Source organism: Labeo rohita, chromosome 9, assembly GCF_022985175.1.
Source record: "Labeo rohita strain BAU-BD-2019 chromosome 9, IGBB_LRoh.1.0, whole genome shotgun sequence".
Taxonomy (NCBI): Eukaryota; Metazoa; Chordata; class Actinopteri; order Cypriniformes; family Cyprinidae; genus Labeo; species Labeo rohita.
The window spans coordinates 11492432-11513906 of NC_066877.1; the positions used below are offsets into that span (position 1 = coordinate 11492432).

General features: G+C 34.6%; 1 protein-coding gene across 2 annotated transcripts in view; it reads left to right on the forward strand.

The window, feature by feature from the left end:
* Positions 1-21475, forward strand: part of LOC127170484 (trichohyalin) — a 39572-nt gene that overhangs the window by 11327 nt on the left and 6770 nt on the right. The window contains exons 9-24 of one of the 2 annotated variants that reach the window (XM_051118467.1): positions 2016-2202; positions 2304-2462; positions 5738-5899; positions 7565-7696; positions 8048-8125; positions 15765-15829; positions 16388-16480; positions 16575-16742; positions 17799-17891; positions 18019-18111; positions 18267-18356; positions 19048-19140; positions 19705-19797; positions 19890-19956; positions 20148-20373; positions 21204-21399. In XM_051118467.1, coding sequence (XP_050974424.1) covers positions 2016-2202; positions 2304-2462; positions 5738-5899; positions 7565-7696; positions 8048-8125; positions 15765-15829; positions 16388-16480; positions 16575-16742; positions 17799-17891; positions 18019-18111; positions 18267-18356; positions 19048-19140; positions 19705-19797; positions 19890-19956; positions 20148-20373; positions 21204-21399 — 1995 coding nt within the window. The remainder of the gene's footprint in view (positions 1-2015; positions 2203-2303; positions 2463-5737; positions 5900-7564; positions 7697-8047; positions 8126-15764; positions 15830-16387; positions 16481-16574; positions 16743-17798; positions 17892-18018; positions 18112-18266; positions 18357-19047; positions 19141-19704; positions 19798-19889; positions 19957-20147; positions 20374-21203; positions 21400-21475) is intronic. The other variant, XM_051118468.1, reaches the window with a different exon arrangement.

Sequence of the window (21475 nt, forward strand, 5' to 3'; positions counted from 1 at the left end):
ACGATAATAGCGAAATATGAAGTCCATGATACAATATCATTGGGATATAAAAGACAAACAAAGACTTGGAAATTTTTTTTAATTTTGTACATTTTAAAGTTCAGTTCTTCTATCTAATACACTTTGAGAGTTCAAAATTAAGAGCTTCAACCCATGTTCTTAACTAAGAAAACTTCAGTCAGAAAAAAGTCAGTGAATTGACCTGTACCTGAACTTTAAAGGGGACCCAACCCTGTTTTTATTTGTAATATACTGTCTCAGTCTAAATTACATTCACACTGGTGTTTTATGAAGCCAAACAAATTAGAATATAATAATAATAATAACAACAATTTTGTATTATTGTTATTCCAATGACAGAAATAGCCATATATTGTAAAACAATTGCACTCCAGCCTTATTGAAAACAGGCTTACAAGCACTCATCTCACTTCAAATCTAGTGATTTATCTGTAATAATTTGCCACGAAAATAAAGCATAACTGGTGGCCGCTGCGTTCTTATATGTGCACTAAACTCAGCACATGCAATAAACAAGTTCACTGCATTCATTCACTGTGAACTGAGGCATTCTGAGGCATGGAAAACACTGGATCACAAACTGATCGCCTGAACAAAATGTACGCTTTGCTTTGAAACGCGCAGCAAAAACAGACTGCAGAAAACAGAAATGAAGGGTTTAAGCCATATTGTGCCTTTGGTTTTTGTTCATTTGACAGATACTGTGCCAAAGCATAATGGCCCAAAACACAACTTTAAAGACCTTTCGTGTTAGAATAAGTTTAAATATATTTGTAAACCTACACTTTTTGCCTGGAAAACCTAACGTTTTATATTGTCATGTGACCACGATAATATCGAGACAGTTTTGCTATTGCGATACCACAATATTGATATTATAGTTACATCCCATTTCTATTACTATTATTATTTTACTTTTATCTGTGACTCTTTTAACAATGTCCTTACTACCTTTCTGGGCCTGGAACATGTCAGTTGCGAGCTCTCAGATTTCATTAAACATATCTTCATTTATGTTCCGAAGATGAAAGAAGGTCTTTCGGGTTTGGAACAACATGAGGGTGAGTAAGTGATGACAGAATTTTCATTTTTGGGTGAATTGTCCCTTTAAGACACATTTGTCTCAACCATAATCCTAAACCAGTGTACTTCTTATAAACAAACCTAAAAAATCCTCATCTTGTTCTCCACTTTTCTGCATGTTCTCCACTTTGTTCTCCACTTTTCTTGACAAAACTTGTCAAACATTTTCAAAATATTACTGAAATATGTACTGTAAGAACACCTGGGGCTCTTATTCATGCTCAAAATGACACTTTACTATAAATAAACCTACAAAAATGTCTTTTTGTTCTCTCTTTGCTCTACTTCTCTGCATTTTAACATGCTCTAGACTACTCTTCCACAGTGTGATACTGCAGATAGATATCGTTGACTCCTGCATGATAATCGCTTGCCATGTTCCTCATTTGTAAATCAGTAAAGGATTAAATGTTAATATTATGAAATACTGTATAACAACTTATAAAACCTGTTTTTTATTATAATATAATTTATTCCTGTGATGCAAAGCTGAATTTTCAGCAACATTTCTCCAATCTTCAGTGTCACATGATCCTTCAGAAAGCATTCTAATATAATGATTTGCTGGTTAAGAAATATTTCTTATTATTATCACTGTTGAAAACAGATGTGCCGCTTAAAATTTTTGTGGAAACTGTGATCCATTTATCAGAATTATTTGATGAATAGGAAAGTTATTTAAAATAGAAATCTTTTGTAACATTATAAATGTTACTTTTAACCAGTTTAATGTATATTTGCTGAATAAAAGTATTAATAGCTTTAAGTAATTAAGTATTTGATCTTGCACATTAAATTAAAAAATATAGAGTGTAAATGAAACAACAAATCAACCTTGTCTTTTGTAAATTCACCATATCTTCGAAAGACTTGCATAATAATAATGTAATTATTTTGGAATTGTCTTGAAGAATAAAACAGATATAAAAGAGAAAAAAAGCAGCTGTGAGAATTTACCAAAACGGGAACTTCACGTACATCTCCCTGATATCAAAGTGGGAACTGCACATGAAAACCCCTCAGAGAGACGTGTGCACAGCAAAGTACTGCTGCTTTTCCCTGCACAAACAGAACATGCAGACACCCATCAGCCAGATGGTATGCAATATCACATTGCACACTATTATCAATAAATACAGCATAATGTGTTAGTTCATTGTGTTGCATGTTACTAGCCATTTGTCTTTACTGTGCCTCAGATGACCTTCATAGGACCCCTGTTAAGGAGACTGAGCCGCGTTTGAAGCATGCTTTGGGGCCAGACCAAAGAAAACAGGACCCTCTCTCTGACAACAAGTGCAGGATTATCGAGATGGACCTCGGGCATGTCATGTGGTCTGATGAACTAGAAAAAGGAGGTAATGATAGGTTTATTTATTATTTAGATTTAACACAGATTCACATATAACTAAACGACATTTGCTGAAAGAAATATGACGATTCATGATGCGTGAGCTTTACAAACGCAATCTTTCATAGCAAGATCATTTTTGTGATATGCTCTTTTTGAATATCAGTCTTTACGCCCAGTGCTGTACAACTGAAGCATTAACCAACAAATTCAAAAACTGGTCCTGGAACTCAATGCAAACTTGTCAAACATTTTCAGAAGACAAAACAGATCTAATATTGCTGAAATACATATTGTAAGAACACCTGGGGCTCGTATTCATGCGCAGATCTTCAAATGACTTACCATGAAAGTCAACTGAAAGAAAACTGGTGAAGTGATGAAAAATTACAAGAACGCTGCCAAGACTCTGACTTTCACATGTAAACGCATTACAAATGAGTCTGGAATCAAGTGATCCCACTAGAAATCTATAATAAAATTCAACAATACAATAATCAAAACTGTAGAGTTTACATGTACTTTCACAGTAACTTCAATCTGAACATTAAACAGAGGTGTACTGGCATGTCTCACTTTATGATGGGTAAAGTTAAATGGCATATCCTTGAATGACATGAACTAAGCAATTTAATATTGTGAAATATTATGACAATTGAAATTAAGATTTTTCTATTTGAATGTATTTTAAAATGTAATTTAGTCAGCCCGATCTCACGGCAATTTGTACATACGAGGTGACTAATTCGTACAAATTCGTACAACCTCACTTGTACAAATTCATATGATTTTAGCTAAAACATACGTACTTTACGAGTTGCACAATATGTATGAATTTGTATGAATACCCTACACCTAACACCTCCCCAAAACCTAGCCGTCACTGAAATCGCACAAATTCGTACGAGCGAGGTAAAATATGTACAAATTGGTCGTGAGATAGCGTTAAATTTAGTCTTAAGTGTCACATGATCCTTCAGAAGTCATTCTAATATGCTGATTTGGTTAAATGTCATTTCCTTGAGTAACAGCTTAATTATTCATTGACCCTTCATTGGCCATCACACAATCCAAAACAAATACAAATTATGATTATTTAATAAGATAACTTTTAACAATAAGGTTAAATTTAATTAATAGTTAATGCATGAGGTATCCTGAACCAACAATGAACAATTTTTGTACAAGTTTAATGTTAAGTTTAATGAATAAAAAATACTATTATTAATTCATGTTCATTCATAATTATTAATGTTAATTTCTACGACTTAAAATGTTAAAAGTGTATAATTATATTTTGGAATTTATGCTGCAAAAGTACTTAAACTAATAATGGCGATCAGGGCTCTACAGTGCGACCATTTCAGTCACACTTGTGACTGAAAACTACTGCATGCGACTATAAAAATTATTTAGGAGCATCAGTGCATATTTGTGTTTGTGGAAGGTTTCTACTTACAACATGTTTCTGCAGCATTGAGCATTGCATCACAGACATATCGGTTGATTCCTTGAACACTGCTCAAAGCGCTGGCGTTTTGTTCAGTGCTTATTTATGCAAGCTCAAGAATCCTCTCATTATAACAAAAAAAGTGTAGACAGGGTGTAGATAAGAGATTCAGTGTGCAGTGTAGAGAGCTTCATTGATTATAATAGAGAGTAACAGCTTGATTATTGAGGGAGTTTGCAAATGTGATACTGACTGAATACAACAGTTCAGTAAACAAGTGACTTACATTGTCTGACTATAACACTATTGTCTGATTTTGCTCTATTTCATCAATGAAAATAGTTTCAGAGTTGCCGCTGAGCCGCTGCGCGTCTCCAAACAAACATAGCAAAGTTTATAAATGAATGTGCATTTTTATTTAAATCAAATATTTCTATACTCACGAATTTAAAACTTAATCTCAAGTGAGTCAATGACTCAATTAATTGCCCATTCATAAAGACAGTCACTTGCTTCATAAATATAAACTTTTGAATTTGACATAAAAGTTGGCATACTTTTAGTAAAATTGAAAAAAACACCATTACAAAGGTTAAGAGGCCCCTGTAAATCAATTTAAGGAGTCAAATATCACCTCATAATGGGAAGGCTAATTTTTGATCAGAATTTTTGATTATTGATTAGAAGGTGTTCCTGAATTTTTTGACTCTTACATTTTTTTAATTAAGAGCACAAGCTTTCCCAAAAAGAAAAGTAAGCATAGAGCCCTGGCAATGCTATAGAAGTATTGTGATACCTAATGCATTGATTAATATTAATATATTAAACCTTAGTTTTATAATTTATCTTACTTTTATATTACTTATGCCTTCCTGTGTTTAAGTTTGTTTATCACTGTAGTCACTGATTATGTTCATCACCTGTGTCTTGTTTAGTTGCTTATTATCCTTATTTGTAGCCTTTGGCTTTCTTGGTTCTTTGTCTGATCTTGTCAATGTATCCACCTTTTTTGTCCCGTAAGAGTGGGCACGGCCATTAGTCAATTTTATGGGTCTGGCTTCCGGTCTCATCCACGTCCACCTATTTTTAGCTGTACAAAACAGTTTGTTTTGCTGCTTGATAATGCAAACTGGTGTGTCATACAATGTTATTTTAATGTATTATCCTAATTATGAATACACTAGTTTGGGATTACTTCTGCGTTTAAGAAAAATGTAGATAACTGTTGATTTGTATTGTTCTGTATTTTGTCCTTTGCTTCTATTTAATAGTGTGCTTTTTGTTTTTCCTAATGAAACAACTCTTGCAAACAGATCCTCAACTCTCTTTACAGTCCTACCAGTTTCCATTTTCTCTCTTTTTTCTTATTTTTAACCATCTCATTTTTCATGCTGCTGACCGCCCTTCCTCTTCTCATTAGTTCACACATACTATCCTCAAATGGTGCTTAAATAAGCTGCGAGCTCCAGGGCTGCAGCGGTTCAACAGTGAGGCAGTGCTAGCCGAGGTGGTGGAGAGCAGCCCCCCTCTGAGGGCCGAGCACCTCTTCATGTGTGGCTCGGCTTGAGCTTGGCTGCAGCTAAATCTTTAGACAGGCAGAGCAGTGGGGAGTGAGGAGATCTCAGGGGCTGATATGGTAAATAACAACACAGAGGCTAAGGTTCAGTTGTCCACTAGCGCTGAGGGACCCAGGCAAAACAAGCCTCTATGAGAACGCCAAACTGCTGTAGATTCAACCTGAGCATTTCTGCAGCATTTCTTGTTCAGTTTGAGACTGTTTAACTATTGCTAATGAAGACCTGAAGTGAATTCTTTACCTTTAATTCCCTTAGATCAACATCCCCCTCTTGGTCCACTGCCCCCTCTGGTGGGCCGGAGGGGTCCAGGTAAACAGAGCTCCATGGCTGTGTACAGACAGAACCTACATGACCCTGCAGACGAAACAGAAGGACAAACAGGGAACACTAGAGGTTGTCTTCCTTTGGAGCTCAGAGGTAACAGCATGCTTCATGAAGACTTTCCACTTGTTAAGTTTGATGTCAAGTGTCACCGTTTCTGGGTCCAAACATTCACCCAGACGCTAAAAGCAAACAACAAACAGTGCGAATATACACACACAGTGTGCTGTAATACTACTGGAGAACTTTATCTCCATACTAAAATCTCAGATGGTCAGACAGTGATTCAGGTTTTAGAAATCATTAAAATACTGGTGTCTGGGACACCATGACCCTGGAGACTTAGCTAAAATGTGTGATATTGTATGAATAAATAGTGCTCATAAACAGCTGCTGAGATATTTTCAGTTGAAACAGTAAAATAAAATAAAATAAAACGTAATAAAGTGTTACTTCTGCATTAAGTAAAAATAAATAAAAAAATATATTTTTTTAAATATTTGATATAATAGTATTTAATAAATAAATACAAATATATGTGTATAATTACAAATATAAAATTACATATTACAAATATAAATATTTTGAGACTAAACATTATCGTATAGGCTCATTGGTAAAATGCCACAAAATAAATAAATAAATGATAAATTATTTATTTATATTATAGGTCTATTTATGTAGTTATTTTTACCATTATATATTTTCAAGTCTATACAGTTAGTGTAAAGACACAATAATAATTTTAATTTATTAAATATATAAATAAAATCATTTATATTGTAGATATATTTGTATTGTTACTTTTTTAGATATTTTAAATCTATTTTAAGTCTATATCTATATTGTATATTTTTAAAATCTAGCTATATAAACTTTCTATTCTATATTCTATATGTATATTTTTATGTATATAGTAAATGTAAATATATTCTATATGTATATTTTTATGTATATAGTTTTATGTATATAGTAAAATTATTTGATGCTACAATATATAATATTTAATAAATTATATTTATATTATAGGTATATTTGTGTAGTTACTTTTTACCATTATATATATTTTCGAGCCTATATAGTGTAAAGACACAATAATATTTTTTCTTTATGAAATATGTAAATAAAAACATTTATATTGTAGATATATTTGTAGTTACTTTTTACCATAATATAGATATTTAAAATCTATACAATTATTGTATATTGTTAACATCTAACTATGTACAATAAATTATACATTTATATATATTTATATAATTATACAATGCTATAATATATAATATTTTGTAAATTATATTTATATATTTGTGTAATGATTTTTTACCATTACATATATATATATATATATATATATTGTGTGTAGTTACATTCTATCATTATATATTTTGAGTATATACAATTAGTGTAAAGACAAATTATTTTATGAGCATATAAAACTATTGTATATAATAAAAAATATCCATATAATTGTAAAATGTAACTATTCCAATATATCTGTAGTATAAATATAAGGATTGCTAAAGACGACTGTTTCTAAAGATGTCGTAAAGATGTGTAAACTCTTTTTTGATGCTGTTGAATTGTACATATTCATATGTTTTTACATGTGGCTTAATTCTTTACTTAATTACTTAATTCTTAATATTTTTTACATGTGACGTGTTTAATTACATATTGGGGCCCCTGTATGTAGAGCACTGTCTTCTCTTTCCTTTTTTAGGTTTGTTAAGTCTCACTGTTTGAATCTCTGTTTGTCAGAATGGCAGGGAGGCAAAGCGGTGGGCACCTTAATAATGGGTCCTGATGGTGAAATCATACGCTTGTCTCTCTGGGATCCCGCAGTTGACACTGAGGACCACCCAATAATGGCTGATGTCACACAAGGTCACGGTAATCGAGGCTTTACTTGGTTTTATATTGTGCTCAACCAAATAAACTAAGAACACACAAACGTCTATACTGGCTTTTGCTAGCAGGGCTCTTAAGGAAAGAAAAAAACACATTAAAATGTTCACAAGATGTTATTCTCAACGATGTGTGTTATTAGAGTTATTATGTTGTAAATGTTACTTGTTATCAGGGGAGTCTCTGTTAGTGTATTACAAGGACAGAGTAGGTGACGGGTGAGAGTTCGGGTCAAATAAAGGGAAACACAGCAGACAAAACAAAAATAGAGAGCACAGGAGGTCTGTAACAGAGAGAGATGATGTTAACGTGAAGAATGTACCTCTTTGTTTCCAGTTCTTAAGGTTGTGACTTCTGAGGGAGATTTGAAACAGCCTTGGACGATCCTCATACAGGACAACAACACAGATGAAGGTTAGCGTTTCCTATCCAAGGTACAAGAAGAATTTAATCTGGAGTGTGTAGATTTATCATTAAACAGGGTTAATATGGAGCAGTATGCAAATACATATCACATATTATAACAGCAGTAATAATAGAGTTGTATTTTATATTTATGTATTATACACAAATCAAATCTGAGGGCCGGAACATTTTTGAAAAAAGTCTCCTATGCTAACAAAGGCAGCATTTATTTGATTTAACATAAAGTTTAAATCTGTAATATAGTGAAATATTATTATGCTTTAATATAACTGTTTTGTTTTTTGTCTTTAGTGTCACATGATGCTTCAGAAATAAGATCATAATAATTACATTGTTTATTATTAATATTGCTCATACTAAAATTTATATAATATAATATAAACACAATTAAACACAAATAAACAATTGGACTGCTTAATATTTTTGTGGAAACCATAAAGGTTTGTTAATATTTAAAAGTTGGATGAAATGAAATGAAATAAAATAGTAGCACAATTAAACAGTATAAACATTTGAACTGCTTAATATTTTTGTGGACATCTTTTTTTTTTATTTACCATTCAAAAATTGGATAAAACAAAACAAAACAAAATAATAAAGTAAAATAAAATAAAATAAAATAAAACAATTAAACAGCATAAACATTTGAACTGCTTAATATTTTTGTGAAAATCATAGTTTTTTGTTGTTTTTTATTTTGTTTGTTTTTGGCTAAATTAAATTAAAATTAAAAATTAAATTAAATTAAATTAAATTAAAAAGTGTTTTTTTTTTCTTTACCATTTAAAAGTTCTTGGTCAGTAAGATTTTTGCTGGTATAATAATAATAATGCTCATATTAAAACTTGTATAATATAATATAATATAAGATCATTTGTAGAATTGTATTATTTGGCTACTCTTTTATATGAGTTTCCATTTCCTAGACTCATTGTCTGATGTAACTGTAGATGTTGCAGCCTTCATATGGGTTCACTTAAGAACCTTTCATCAAATTTGCATTTTTACATAAGCAATTTTTTTTTACATAAGCAAAGCATTTTTAGAAATTCATCCCATCCTCAAACTCATCTCATATGTGCTCTAACAAGTAAAATACAAATAAAAATAGTACAGTACAATGAAACACAAACACACAAACATGCATATAAAGCACACACCGCCCCCCTCTCGCTCTCATGCTGGCTGCTCCACATCTGGTAGTGGTTTGCAGCAGTGAGGTATCCCGGACAGAGAAACCCGATCCCCCCCCAGGCTGAGGCCTAATCCCGGCCCAGGAGTCTGTGTGACTGACAGAGGCTGTGTTTTCTCAAGCCGACCTCTGGAGCTGCTCTGTTTCCTTTATCCTGTCACTGGTCAGAAACTCAACCCCCACCGACCCGCCTTAACCCACCGAACCCCCTCCTCCATCAGCTCGCCATGCTCGCTTCATTCACCCCTTTCCTCCTATGCAGGCCCCTTCTAAAACAGACACTTTCTAAATAAAGACTCTTTGAGCAAATGGCTATCATCCCACGGGCTACATCCCCATACCATGATATATATCAAAGTACTACAGCATGACCATCTGATACCATCACTGTACTACAGTACCGTGAGAGTACTATTTTGTTTTTGTTTTTATATCTATAACAAGCTCTAGAAAATCGGCTGTTGGTTTATTTGAGTCAAAGCTACGTTTTAGAAACAGCCAGACGTGTGTTAAAGCGGGTCACTCATCCATTAACAGACTTTAGTGCTGCAGACAGCTCTTTACGTTAACCTAAAACCAAATGCCAATACGTGTGTCCTTGGGCTTATTCTGGGATGTTTTATGCTTGTCTGTCTGGACACTGACAACGTGCTAACAAGTTGGTCGCTGAAAATAGTGTTCAGAGGTGCCACATAGCATTCTGGGGTGTCTGGAATGCTGGAGACGGGTGGCGTTCATTACAGACAGCACCTCTACCAGCAAAAGAGATGGAAGAAATGAAGCTGTGAAAATTAGAGCGGAAATATTTCCCCTTCTTTGAGAAGCTAAAAATCATTTTTTTCCCATTCCCGTTTGTCAAAATACTAATTTGTTTTGAATTAAGGTTGATATCAATGCCAAAACATTCTGTTCCTTCAAGACGAAGCTTCTTCAGAATCAGAACTGAACAAAATTTACTGCAATAACAACAGTTTGAAAAAACTGGTTACAATAAATATGTACTATACTATAAATTTACTATATATCACTGCCCTTTAATGGACATTCACATTTCATGACTTTCTAAAACATCCAAATCTACTTTCATCATATAATAACATACACTGTTTATTTCCTATTACAATTATGGTTAGTTTTAATTATGGTTGTTACAAATTCTGGCCTACAAGGCCAGGTTAAAAACAACAGAGGCCTGCTGCATAAAAGATAAAAAAAAGCGCATTGAATAGCATGTGGGCAAGTTCATGCTCGCTTATCTTATATTATTGTAAATGTGTGTGCAAGCTTTCAAATTGTATAAAAAACATTATCCAGAAGATTAAATACATAGGTCATGTAAGTCAGTGGTGCACTAATATTAGACAGTTGCATGCATATTGTTTAATTGTGCATATAGAAAACAATATAAAACTTTTTGTTCGCTCTTGGCACGTCGCATTCTGGCTTCACAGACAAACATGTCAGTGCATGACGGTAGTCTAGTCTAGCACAAGTTATGCAAAAACTCTTGTTATAATCACTGAAGCTACGAAATATATTTTTCATTTACTTCGTATCTGCACTTTGTTGCTTATGATGAGGGAATTTGCGAGTGTGTGCACTCATCAACAGCTCTGCCGTTTTCAGCGCTGACTAATCTAAGCGCCTCTGATTGGCCAATGCATTCTTAAGTTCAACAGAAATGCGTGTGATTGGTTATAAGGCTCAACGCTGCACAAAACAGCGCATAAAAGCAATCAGATGCAGTATGAGTGAATCTAAATGTAGTTCTGCAAATTGACACTGTTATTCATTTTCACATTTTCTTTTAATCGCGACAGCCGTAATACATTGTTTAATTGTGCATGGGCATTTTTTGTCCCTTTGTCTTGAATTTATGCGGCATTTTGTTCAATTTGGTGGCATTTTTGTTTCTGACCCTGCTAAACATCCTACAGTATATGTTTAGTTTATCGCCGAAACAGGCATGTGATCGGTTAGAGACAAAAAAGCAGGAAAATCTGAATACACCCCAAGCCATGCCCACAAGCCATGCCCCCAGGACTCATTATTGAAAATATATATTTTAGCACATTAAAAGATGTACATATTATTGTTATGTAAAAAAATAAAAAGCAGCATTTAATAATCATAATAACAATATAATATAATATATTATAATAAACTATTAATATAATTGTTATTGTTATTAGAGTACCTGCCAAAAGTTTGGAAACATTACAATTATTATTATATAAATAAATATTTTCTGCTCAGCCAGGCTAGAATTTATTTGAACAAAATAAAGTAAATTGTGAAATATTATTACAAATTTAAAAAACATTTTATATTTTAATATATTATAAAATGTAATGTTATTCCTGTGATACAAAGCAGACTTTTATTACTTATTAATTATCATTACTCCAGTTGTCAGTGTCACATGATCTTTTAGAAATGTATTTAATGTGCAAGAAAAAAGAATTTCTGATTATTAAAAATGTTGAAAACAATTTTGCTGCTTCATATTTTGTGTGGAAATGATGAAATACTTTTTGATAAACAGAAAGAAAATCCTCAGATCTTCCCCCACCAAAAAGAAATCCTCGGATCTACGCAAATCACGTGGGTCATCCCTCAGAAGTCGGAAAATATGAAAATCCATACTTACACAGAAAAATCACATCCGTAACTGCATAAATTTGGTTTGTTTAAAACATTTAAAAATATTTTTCCAAATGGAATAGATAAGAATATTTCTTCTCTTAAAAACTTTATCTGAAAAGTCTGGATTTGCCTATTTGGAAAAGTTTGGATGTTTTATTCTAAAAGGATACTTAATGATTTTTAGCAATGCAAGTGGCAGTTACAGTCCATATCTTATATGTTTCTAGTATCTTGTAGGCTATGTAAAGCAAGGTAGTATCATATAGGAATCTGCATATGGTAATTATATGCAAATGAGGGTATGAATAGTAAAACAAGGCGTTGTATGCCTTGCATGCATAATCTGAGCACTGACTAGGATTTCTAGGTAGCAAATTTTATGCAGGTTCTCAAATACGTACAGTTTTACACAACTGCCTTTTGTGCCTATACAAGGATTGGAAATTAATGAATTTAATTTATTGGAAATTAATTAAATGCCACCAAAATGTAACGCCCAATAAATTCAAGTCAAAGGGGCAAAAAATGCCCCTGCACAATTGAACAACATATTACAGCTGTTGCGATTAAAATGAAATCTGAAAATGAATGATAGTGTCAATGAACAGAATCACGTTTAGATTCACTCACACTGCATCAGATTGCTTTTACATGCTGCGCTGAGCCTTATAACCAATCAAACGCGTTTCTGTTAAATTTAGGAATGCATTGGCCAATCAGAGGCGCTTAGACTTTGGTGCATACGTACAATTTTAGGATGAAATTTACACAAAGATTTATACATGAAGCCCCTGATCTTTTGTGCAAAACAGTGAGAGAGAAAAATAATAAAATGCATTAATCCGTTAAATAACAGTTAATCCGAAATTGTTATTTAACAGTTAAAACAGTTAAAAGTTAAGTCCAGTTAAAAAAAATCTAGTGACCTACATTCCATTTGCATTGCCTGTTCAGACAGAAATTCAGCAGGGGCTCTGACAGAAACAGATAAGGAAGTGAGACAGAGACAAAAATCAAGGAAAAGACAGAAGGAGAAAGCAAGCGGAAGAGCAGTCCTGTTGCTTTTCGGCAGGATTTGTGTCACGCAGGATGAATAATTGCAGTGGATGGGTGTGTAAGATCAGAGGGCGTGGAAGGTGAGCGGGGTGTGGAGAGACGGAGCAGAGGTCTCACTCACAGCGCACAGCAAGAATGTGGAACAAAATGCAGCCCTTCTCTCCAGAGGATGGGGTCGCCGCTGCGTTCACACAGCCTTACAGGCGAACGTGTGAGGCTCTTTCCATCCCCCCTCGGTTACACTCGCTCCTTCGTACTGTCTATCTCCTCCACACACCCGTTTCTTTGCCTCATTGACATCAAAGCAGCGCTGGAACCCATTAAAGCAGACAGACTTGCTGAAAAATAAACCATCACTGGCTGGTGCAGGGGTGCAAAATAACTGGCCGCTCTGTGTCCAGACTGCAGGCTGTGATCCAGCGAGAGGGACAAAGAAAAACACTGCAGATCCTACTGCGGGACACTAAACATGCTCGCTGTCTCATGGTTTAATGCAGAAGACAGAAATCTGGCATGCAAACGTGTGTGCGAGAATATCTGTGTCAGTAAAATACATCGTACAAGTGGCAAACTGAGAAGCTGCGGTTGCTATTCTACAGCCTAAATCAAACCGCAATGCAACTTCAGAACTATTTTCTCAGACTAAAAGATACACCGGATTTGACTGAGAAATGACTAGACATATAAACATACTATTATAAATAAATTTAGCATGGCAAGCTCAACTGCTGTCATGTGCTGTTGAGGTTTTTGTGAGCGATCATGCTTAGGACAGGCCCAAGTTTCTTGTGCCCCCTGGTGGAACGCAGCCCTTTTCCATGAGGTTCGTCCACCTGATTAGAGGCGACGCAAGCATACCAAACTTCAGCCTTACGACAACCCAGTGCGTTCGTGTCATGCCAGAATGATTGTATTTACAAGCTGAGCGCCACCATGAAGTTGTAATCACCAGTGGGAGGTTTACCAGCCCTGACTTTGCAAATTGTGTGTCAAAATAAAGACTTACGGCAGAAGCAAATTGGTATCGATCATAATAACCCTAGTAAAAAAGTCATTTAAAATGCATTTTTTTTTGCATTTTATACTAAGTAAGTTATAGTCTATTAATATATTTACTGATATATCGCTCAAGACGTACTTATATAAAAATTGTAATTAAACTTTATTTGGAGCACTACTTGTGCACAATGGACATTTCTTATTATTAAGCCTAAAATATGTTTTAATGTCCTTATTGATGAGGATTGTATGATCTTTAAATAATATCTCTCTTTAAATGCAAAATATTTAAAGTATACTTGCAACAGTTCCACTTTAGCACAATCAAATATACTTAAGCCTATCTTCAAGTCATTCTGCTACATGTGTGGACATACAGCGGAACGAAATGTCGTGTCTCGCAGGACCATAAATAAACATAAATATATACATATATACACTAGACGTAGGAACAATTTTTTAAACCTATACATAGCTAACTTAAGCGATAATCTAAGTATACATATACTACAAATAATTGACTATAATGTGACTATAATGTGCAGAAGAGGTATTTAAGGTTAAGAGGTTAGTTGGATTTCAGCACTACTTCTGCACAATTAAAGTACATTAAGTACAAAATTAGTTGTTCCAATTTAGCAGACTTTAAGTATACCAGTTAACTAAAAGTACAATTGCAGGGTATTTTTAATAAGTGCATAATATGTAAATGTATTTGTAGTATACTTAGCATGAAATAAATGTATTTTAAATACATTTTAGTATATTTATTTTTCACTAGGGAAGCTGTGAATGTTGTGAATGTTGATGGTACAATTTAGTAGTCTCTTCTCAACAAGGCTGCATTTATTTGATCAAAAATACAATACAGTAATATTGAGAACTATTATTTCAGATTAAATGAACTATTTTCTGTTTAAATATATACTTTAAAATGTAATTTATTCCTGTGATGGCAAAGCTGAAATTTCAGCATCATCACTCCAGTTTTCAGTGTCACACGATCCTTTAGAAATCATTGTAATATGCTGATTTGCTGCTCAAGAATATTATTAATGTTGAAAAACATTTGTGCTGCTTAACATTTTTGTTCTAAAACTTTAAATGAATTTCAAATTCAAGAAAAAAACAGCATTTACTTGGAATTGAAATCTTTTTTTTTAAAATGTACTCAGTTTTTTGAGGAAACAAATCCAGAATTTTTCTCCATTTGATTTTTTTTAGTGGGTTGAAGGTCCAAATTGCAGTTTCGAAGTGACTTTAAAGGGCTCTACACGATCCCAGACGAAGATCTAGTGAAACGATCTGTCATTTTCTTTAACAAAAAATTTAAATTTATGAACTTTTTAACCACGGATGCTCATCTTGCACTAGCTCTGCGATTCACGTGTGTCTTCATGCATTGCAAAATCATGACCTTCAACCCTTTTGGCCACCATTGAAGTCTACTATTGTGGAGAAAAATCCTGGAATGTTTTCCTCAAAAACGTTAATTTCTTTTCAACTGAAGAAAGAAAGACATGAACATCTTGGATGACATGGGGGTGAGTAAATTATCAGGAAGTTTTCATTCTAGAAGTGAACTTCTACCTTAACGTGCCTTTGCTGAGTAACAGTATTAATTCCTTTTTCAATCAAACCCAAACATTTGAACAGTGTGGTATATTTAAATGCATTTAACTCTTTTAAAAGTCATGCAGAAATATGTGTATATGTTTATATGTCTGTTCACAGAGGAAGACACAACAAGTAATACTGAAGAAACTTTGAACACTGAACAGCTTGACTCCAGTCATGAGGTAACCTTTCTATCCTCTATAGGTGCTGAGTGTGAGAGACACTTTAATTATCTAGTATGAAATATTTCACTGTGAGAGTTCAGCGCACCCCACTTCAATATAGCAAAGTCAGATTAATCCCCTTGAATCAAAGCCTGTACTGTTCCCAAATTAATGATATTTCCATTATGCCGACAAAGCCAGCATGCTTGTGCTCTCAATTAATATTCTTTTTATACTTCTGTGTGGAGCACAGCATGTGTTGATCAGCAGTTGTTATTAATCAAGCAACATGCGACATGCAATCTGTTGCTACATTGATTTTGTCTTCAAGGACACCGCTAAGTGCTTTTTGGCACCAGAGAAGTTTTCCGTCCCTGTGATCCTTAACATTGTGCAGAGCTATGGCAAAACACAAGCTTTGCATCGTAGACATTTTTCTTTAAGGTTTTGATCTTAACTTTAGCTCTTTTGCCAGAAAGTCTTGATGATCTATGAGGTTGAAAATTTTTAGGAATTCTACAGGATAACTGGTTTTGTGAAAATCACAAAAAATTTGTGTGGTGCTATTTTCTGTAGGGGTTTAAGGTCAATAAAACAGCAGAGAAAACGAATGCCAAGAAGAAGCAGCATCCATTAGGTTCCCACAATAAAACAGATCGGATGAGGCAGGTGAGCTTGAACACGATAACATCAGATTGATGCTGACCTCTGGGAAATTTTATGATGATTTTTTAGGTGAAAAATCACATGCTGCTTTCTGTAGGTGTTTAAGAAGAACTCTCATGAAGAAACTAATGCAGAGGAGGAACAGGAGGAGGAGACGGAAGAGGAAGAAGAAGAAGAGGAGGAAGAGGATGAGGAAGAGGAAGAAGAGGATGAGGAAGAGGAAAATGGTTTTGGCTCTGACAATAAATCTGTTAGTAATGCACAGGTGAGTTTAATATTATGCCATCATGTCCTTCCAAACCTGTATAACTTTCTCTCTTGGAACATTTCCTCTGCGTTACACATTCCACTACAGTAAGTTCAATATCCTGAATCAAAAAGTCATGCCAGTATCTATCTATATATCGTTCTATCTATTGTTCTATCTATATATCGTTCTATCTATTGTTCTATCTATATATCGTTCTATATATCATTCTATCTATCTATTGTTCTATCTATTGCTCTATCACTTTATCTATATATCGTTCTATCTATATCTATCTATCTATCTATCGTTCTCTGTCTGTCGTTCTGTTTATCGTTCTACTGTTCTATCTATATATCATTCTATATCTATCATTCTCTCTGTCGTTCTATCTATTGTTCTATTTATCTATCTATCTTTCTCTGTCTATCATTCTATCTATCATCTATCTATCTGTCTATCGTTCTATTGTTCGTTTTATCATTCTGTTGTTCTACCTATCATTCTATCTGTCTGTCTATTATCTATCTATCTATCTATCTATCTATCTATCTATCTATCTATCATTCATTCGTTCTTGCATTCTATTGTTCATTTTATCATTCTATCGTTCTATCTATCTATCTATCTATCTATCTATCTATCTATCTATCTATCTATCTATCTATCGTATCGTTCTGCTATCTGTCTATCGTTCTATTGTTTGTACTATCTATCTGTCTAACATTTTATCTATCGTTCGTTCGTTCGTTCTAGCATTCTATTGTTCGTTTTATGATTCTATCATTCTATCCATTTATCTATCTATCTTTATCTATCTATCATTCTATCTATCTATCATTCTATCTATCATCTATCTTTCTCTGTCTATCGTTCGTTCTACCATTCTATTGTTCGTTTTATCATTCAACCATTCTGTCATTCTATCTATCATTCTATCTGTCTATCATTCTGTCTGTCTGTCTGTTCTATCTATCATCTATCAAACAATCGTTGTATCGTCCTATCTGTCGTTCTGTCTAACGTTCTATCTATCTATCTATCGTTCTATCATTCTATTAATCTTTTCTGTAGGTGTTTAGGGTGAAAGGTCGCGCACAACAGAATAATGCAGAGGATGATGAGGACGATTTAGACTCTGACAGTCAGATAAGTCAGAAAGAAAGGGTGAGTGTTCCTCTTTTAGCACACGATTATGAGATTTATTATAAACAAGTAACAGTTCATCTAGTGTTCCAGCATAACTGATTTTGTGGAAATCACAATAAAATATGAGAGATGCTGTTTTTTGTAGGTGATAAAGGTCAGACCACGTGCAAAGCAGACTAAAGCCAAGAGGAAGGAGAATCGTTTAGGTGCTGACAATGAAATAAGCCAGGAGAACCAGGTGAGTCCTCCTTTTTGACCTCATAAGATTGGTCACATTCAGCAACTGCAACAAGGAAGTCCTAATGTTCTGTGAAGCCTAAAATATCTTTACACCAGCTGACCAAAGAGCTACAGATAACAGACTTAAAATATGCGTGGTGCTGTTCTCTGTAGGTATTTAAGGTCAAAGCACGTGCAAAGCAGACTAATGCCAAGAGAGACGATTGTTTAGGTGCTGACAGTGAAGTCATCCAGGAGGAAGAGGTGAGTCTAACTCTTTTACCTGTATGCAGTTAAGTATGCTATTATGAGACTGGTCACCTTCAATCTCTGCAGCCAGGAAGTCTTTAAGGGATAGTTCACCCAAAAAATGAACAGTATGTCATTAATTACTCACCCTCATGTCATTCCAAACCTGTAAGACTTTCGTTCATCTTCAAAACACAAATTAAGATATTTTAGATAAAATCTGAGAGCTTTCTGGCCCTGCATAGGTGGCAACGCAACTACCACGTTCAAGGCCCAGAAAGGTAGTGAGGACATCATTAAAATAGTCCATGTGACATCAATGGTTTAACCCTAATTTCATGAAGCTACAAGAATACTTTTTTGTGCGCAAAGAAAAAAAATGAAAGTACAGGAAAGTACCACGACATCTGCGTGTCGTGAATGCGTGTTGAACACTGATGGAAGAGAAGAAATTGTTGAATAAAGTTGTGATTTTTGCTTTCTTTGAGCACGAAAAGTATTCTCGTAGCTTCATAACATCATGGTTGAAAAACTGATGTCACATTGGGCTATTTTATCAATGTTCTTATTACTTTTCTAGGATTTTTGGGTGAGCTATCCCTTTAACAATCTATAAAACCCTAAATAATCTTCAGAACATCTGACCTAAGAGCTACACATTCAAGTGGAAATCACAATAAAATATGTGAGATGCTGTTTTCTCTAGGTGTTTAAGGTCAGATCGCGCATCAACCAGACTAACATCAAAAGGAAAGATGATTGTTCAGGTGCTGACAGTGAAATCATCCATGAGGCACAGGTGAATTTTCGCCTTTTACACCGTGTAGAACAGTATTATGAAACGGATTTTCTTAACGTCATAAGCTATGAAGCCTTATAACCTATTTTGGTACCATGCAACACTTGAAGTAAGCTCATCAAGGCTGCATTTGTTTGATGACAAAAATACAATAATAAAATTGAAATTGTGAAATATTGTTATAATTTAAAAATGTTTTTTATTTTTACATATTTTAATGTAATTTAATCCTGTGATGCAAAGTTGAATTTTCAGCATCATTACTCCAGTCTTCAGTGTCACATGATCATTCAGAAATTTTTTGAATGATGATATGGTGCTCAAAAAACATTTTTTTTAAATCAATGTTAAAAACAGTTGTTCTGCCGAATATTTCTGTGGAAACTATGATACATTTTTTACAGGAATCTGGAATATCTTTTGCAACATTATAAATGTTTTTACTGTCACTACATTCACTTTTGATGAATGTATCCTTGTGGAATAAAAGTATTATTTTTTCTTTCTTACTGAAACACTGGCCCAAACTTCTGAACAATATTGTATGAGTGATGTTTTCTGTAGACGTTCAAGATGAGATCGCAAGCAAAGCAGACTAAAGCCAAAAGGAAGAAGGATTGTTTCAGCTCTGACAGTGAAATAATTCAGGATGAACAGGTAATTCCTTCAGTGGTATAACATGTAGCAAGCCATTATGAGTTATCCATTAACACCTGGCTTAATCTGATTCTTATCCTGTCTCTCTCAAGGTCTATTTACCTGAGGAGAGATTAGAGGAAATGAGCAGCTCCACGACTCACCGGCTCAACAAAACCGGTAACCTGAGTTACAGCTCAGCACAGCAACATAAAGAGCATTGCTGCTGATCTGCTATTTAATCTCTGCCCGAGAGTTTTCCATTTAAGTCAAAGGAGATGGTATTGAATGTCTTTAGTAACTGAACATTCAGATTAGACCCAAAAAGACAGGGCAAGGATTTATGGATTTCTTTGCTCAACTATAAATAGTTGTGATTCTGCCCGCAGGAGAGGAGGTCACTGGGGTGCAAAGAAACCGAAAAGTAAAGACAACAACTTTACAGCCGGAAACAAAGGTGACACGGGGGTCAAGGAAGTCCAAAGGTGCTGCGCCTGATAGGGCTATCAGCCCTAAATCAACACGAGCACATTCACCAGAGTCTTTGTCTCCTGAAGGACAAGCAGAAATCCAGGCTGGATTACCAACGGAGGCAGAGTGAGTCTCAGTCACGGGTAATACTGTGCTCTTGTGTTTGTGTTTATAAAATCTGAAATGATGCGCAGGACTGGTAAGTATGATTGGCACGCTTGTGTATTTGAATTCGAAAAGCCAAATAATAATAAATTCCCTGAATGTTCCCAGTGTGCACATGTAACCCCTCTATCCAAATAAATGATGCATAAGGGATTGTGTTATGTTGCAAATGTTTATATTATTGTGCTAAATTGTGACCCGGTCAGAGTGAAACCAGTAACAAAATACTGCTTTAGTTAACTATCAGTTATAGTTTATAATTATAGTTTATAAGAAAGAGCCAGAGGGTTTTTGATAATAAATATGTCTCAGAGCTCTTTGTCATTTCTGGCCAGTAAATCCGTCCTTTTAATTTCCCCAAACTCCTCCCTCTCGCTTTCAGCCACTTCATCAGTTCTTACCTCTTCAATCATCATGTTTTGGTGTACACAAAGCAGGTTGCAACTTAAGGTCAGAGGTCAGACAGAGGTCATACAGCCTGGCTCCAAGGTTTTTGGGACTCATTAATATCCTGTCTAATCGCTGTTTGCATTCCTCTCTCGTCACTCCATCCGTCCCAGTCTCCAGCGCTCTTTGATTGTAGCTCAGATTTCAGCCCGAACCATTCTCAGGCCCTGTGAGCGGTGAGAAAGCCGAGAGGAGATTAGGGTATCGCTTCACATCTGAGCTCTTATCAGTAAATCTCTCTCACTCCCTGCTTCACTACGTCTGGGCTATATCTTAACTTCTGAACTTCCGACACTCTCCTCCGAATGACTCCCATTAATATATATGATATCCGTTGTTGTTAGTTTTGACAGAAAAGGTCATTCGAAGAACGCAGGTGGAAGAGAAGATATAGAACACACGCTGGTGGAGAAAGTGAAGAAAAATAAAAAGTCTAATAAGCAAACAGGCAAATCAAAAGGGAAGAGTGTTCAAATTCATGAAGACATTGAGACCCAGAATATCAGCATTCCTGATGATTTCACATCTACTTCAATGAAAGTGAGTTACATACTACTCCATATGCTTATTGATTTTATATGCCTTATTTTCATTATAATGTACTCTTAATTTGCAG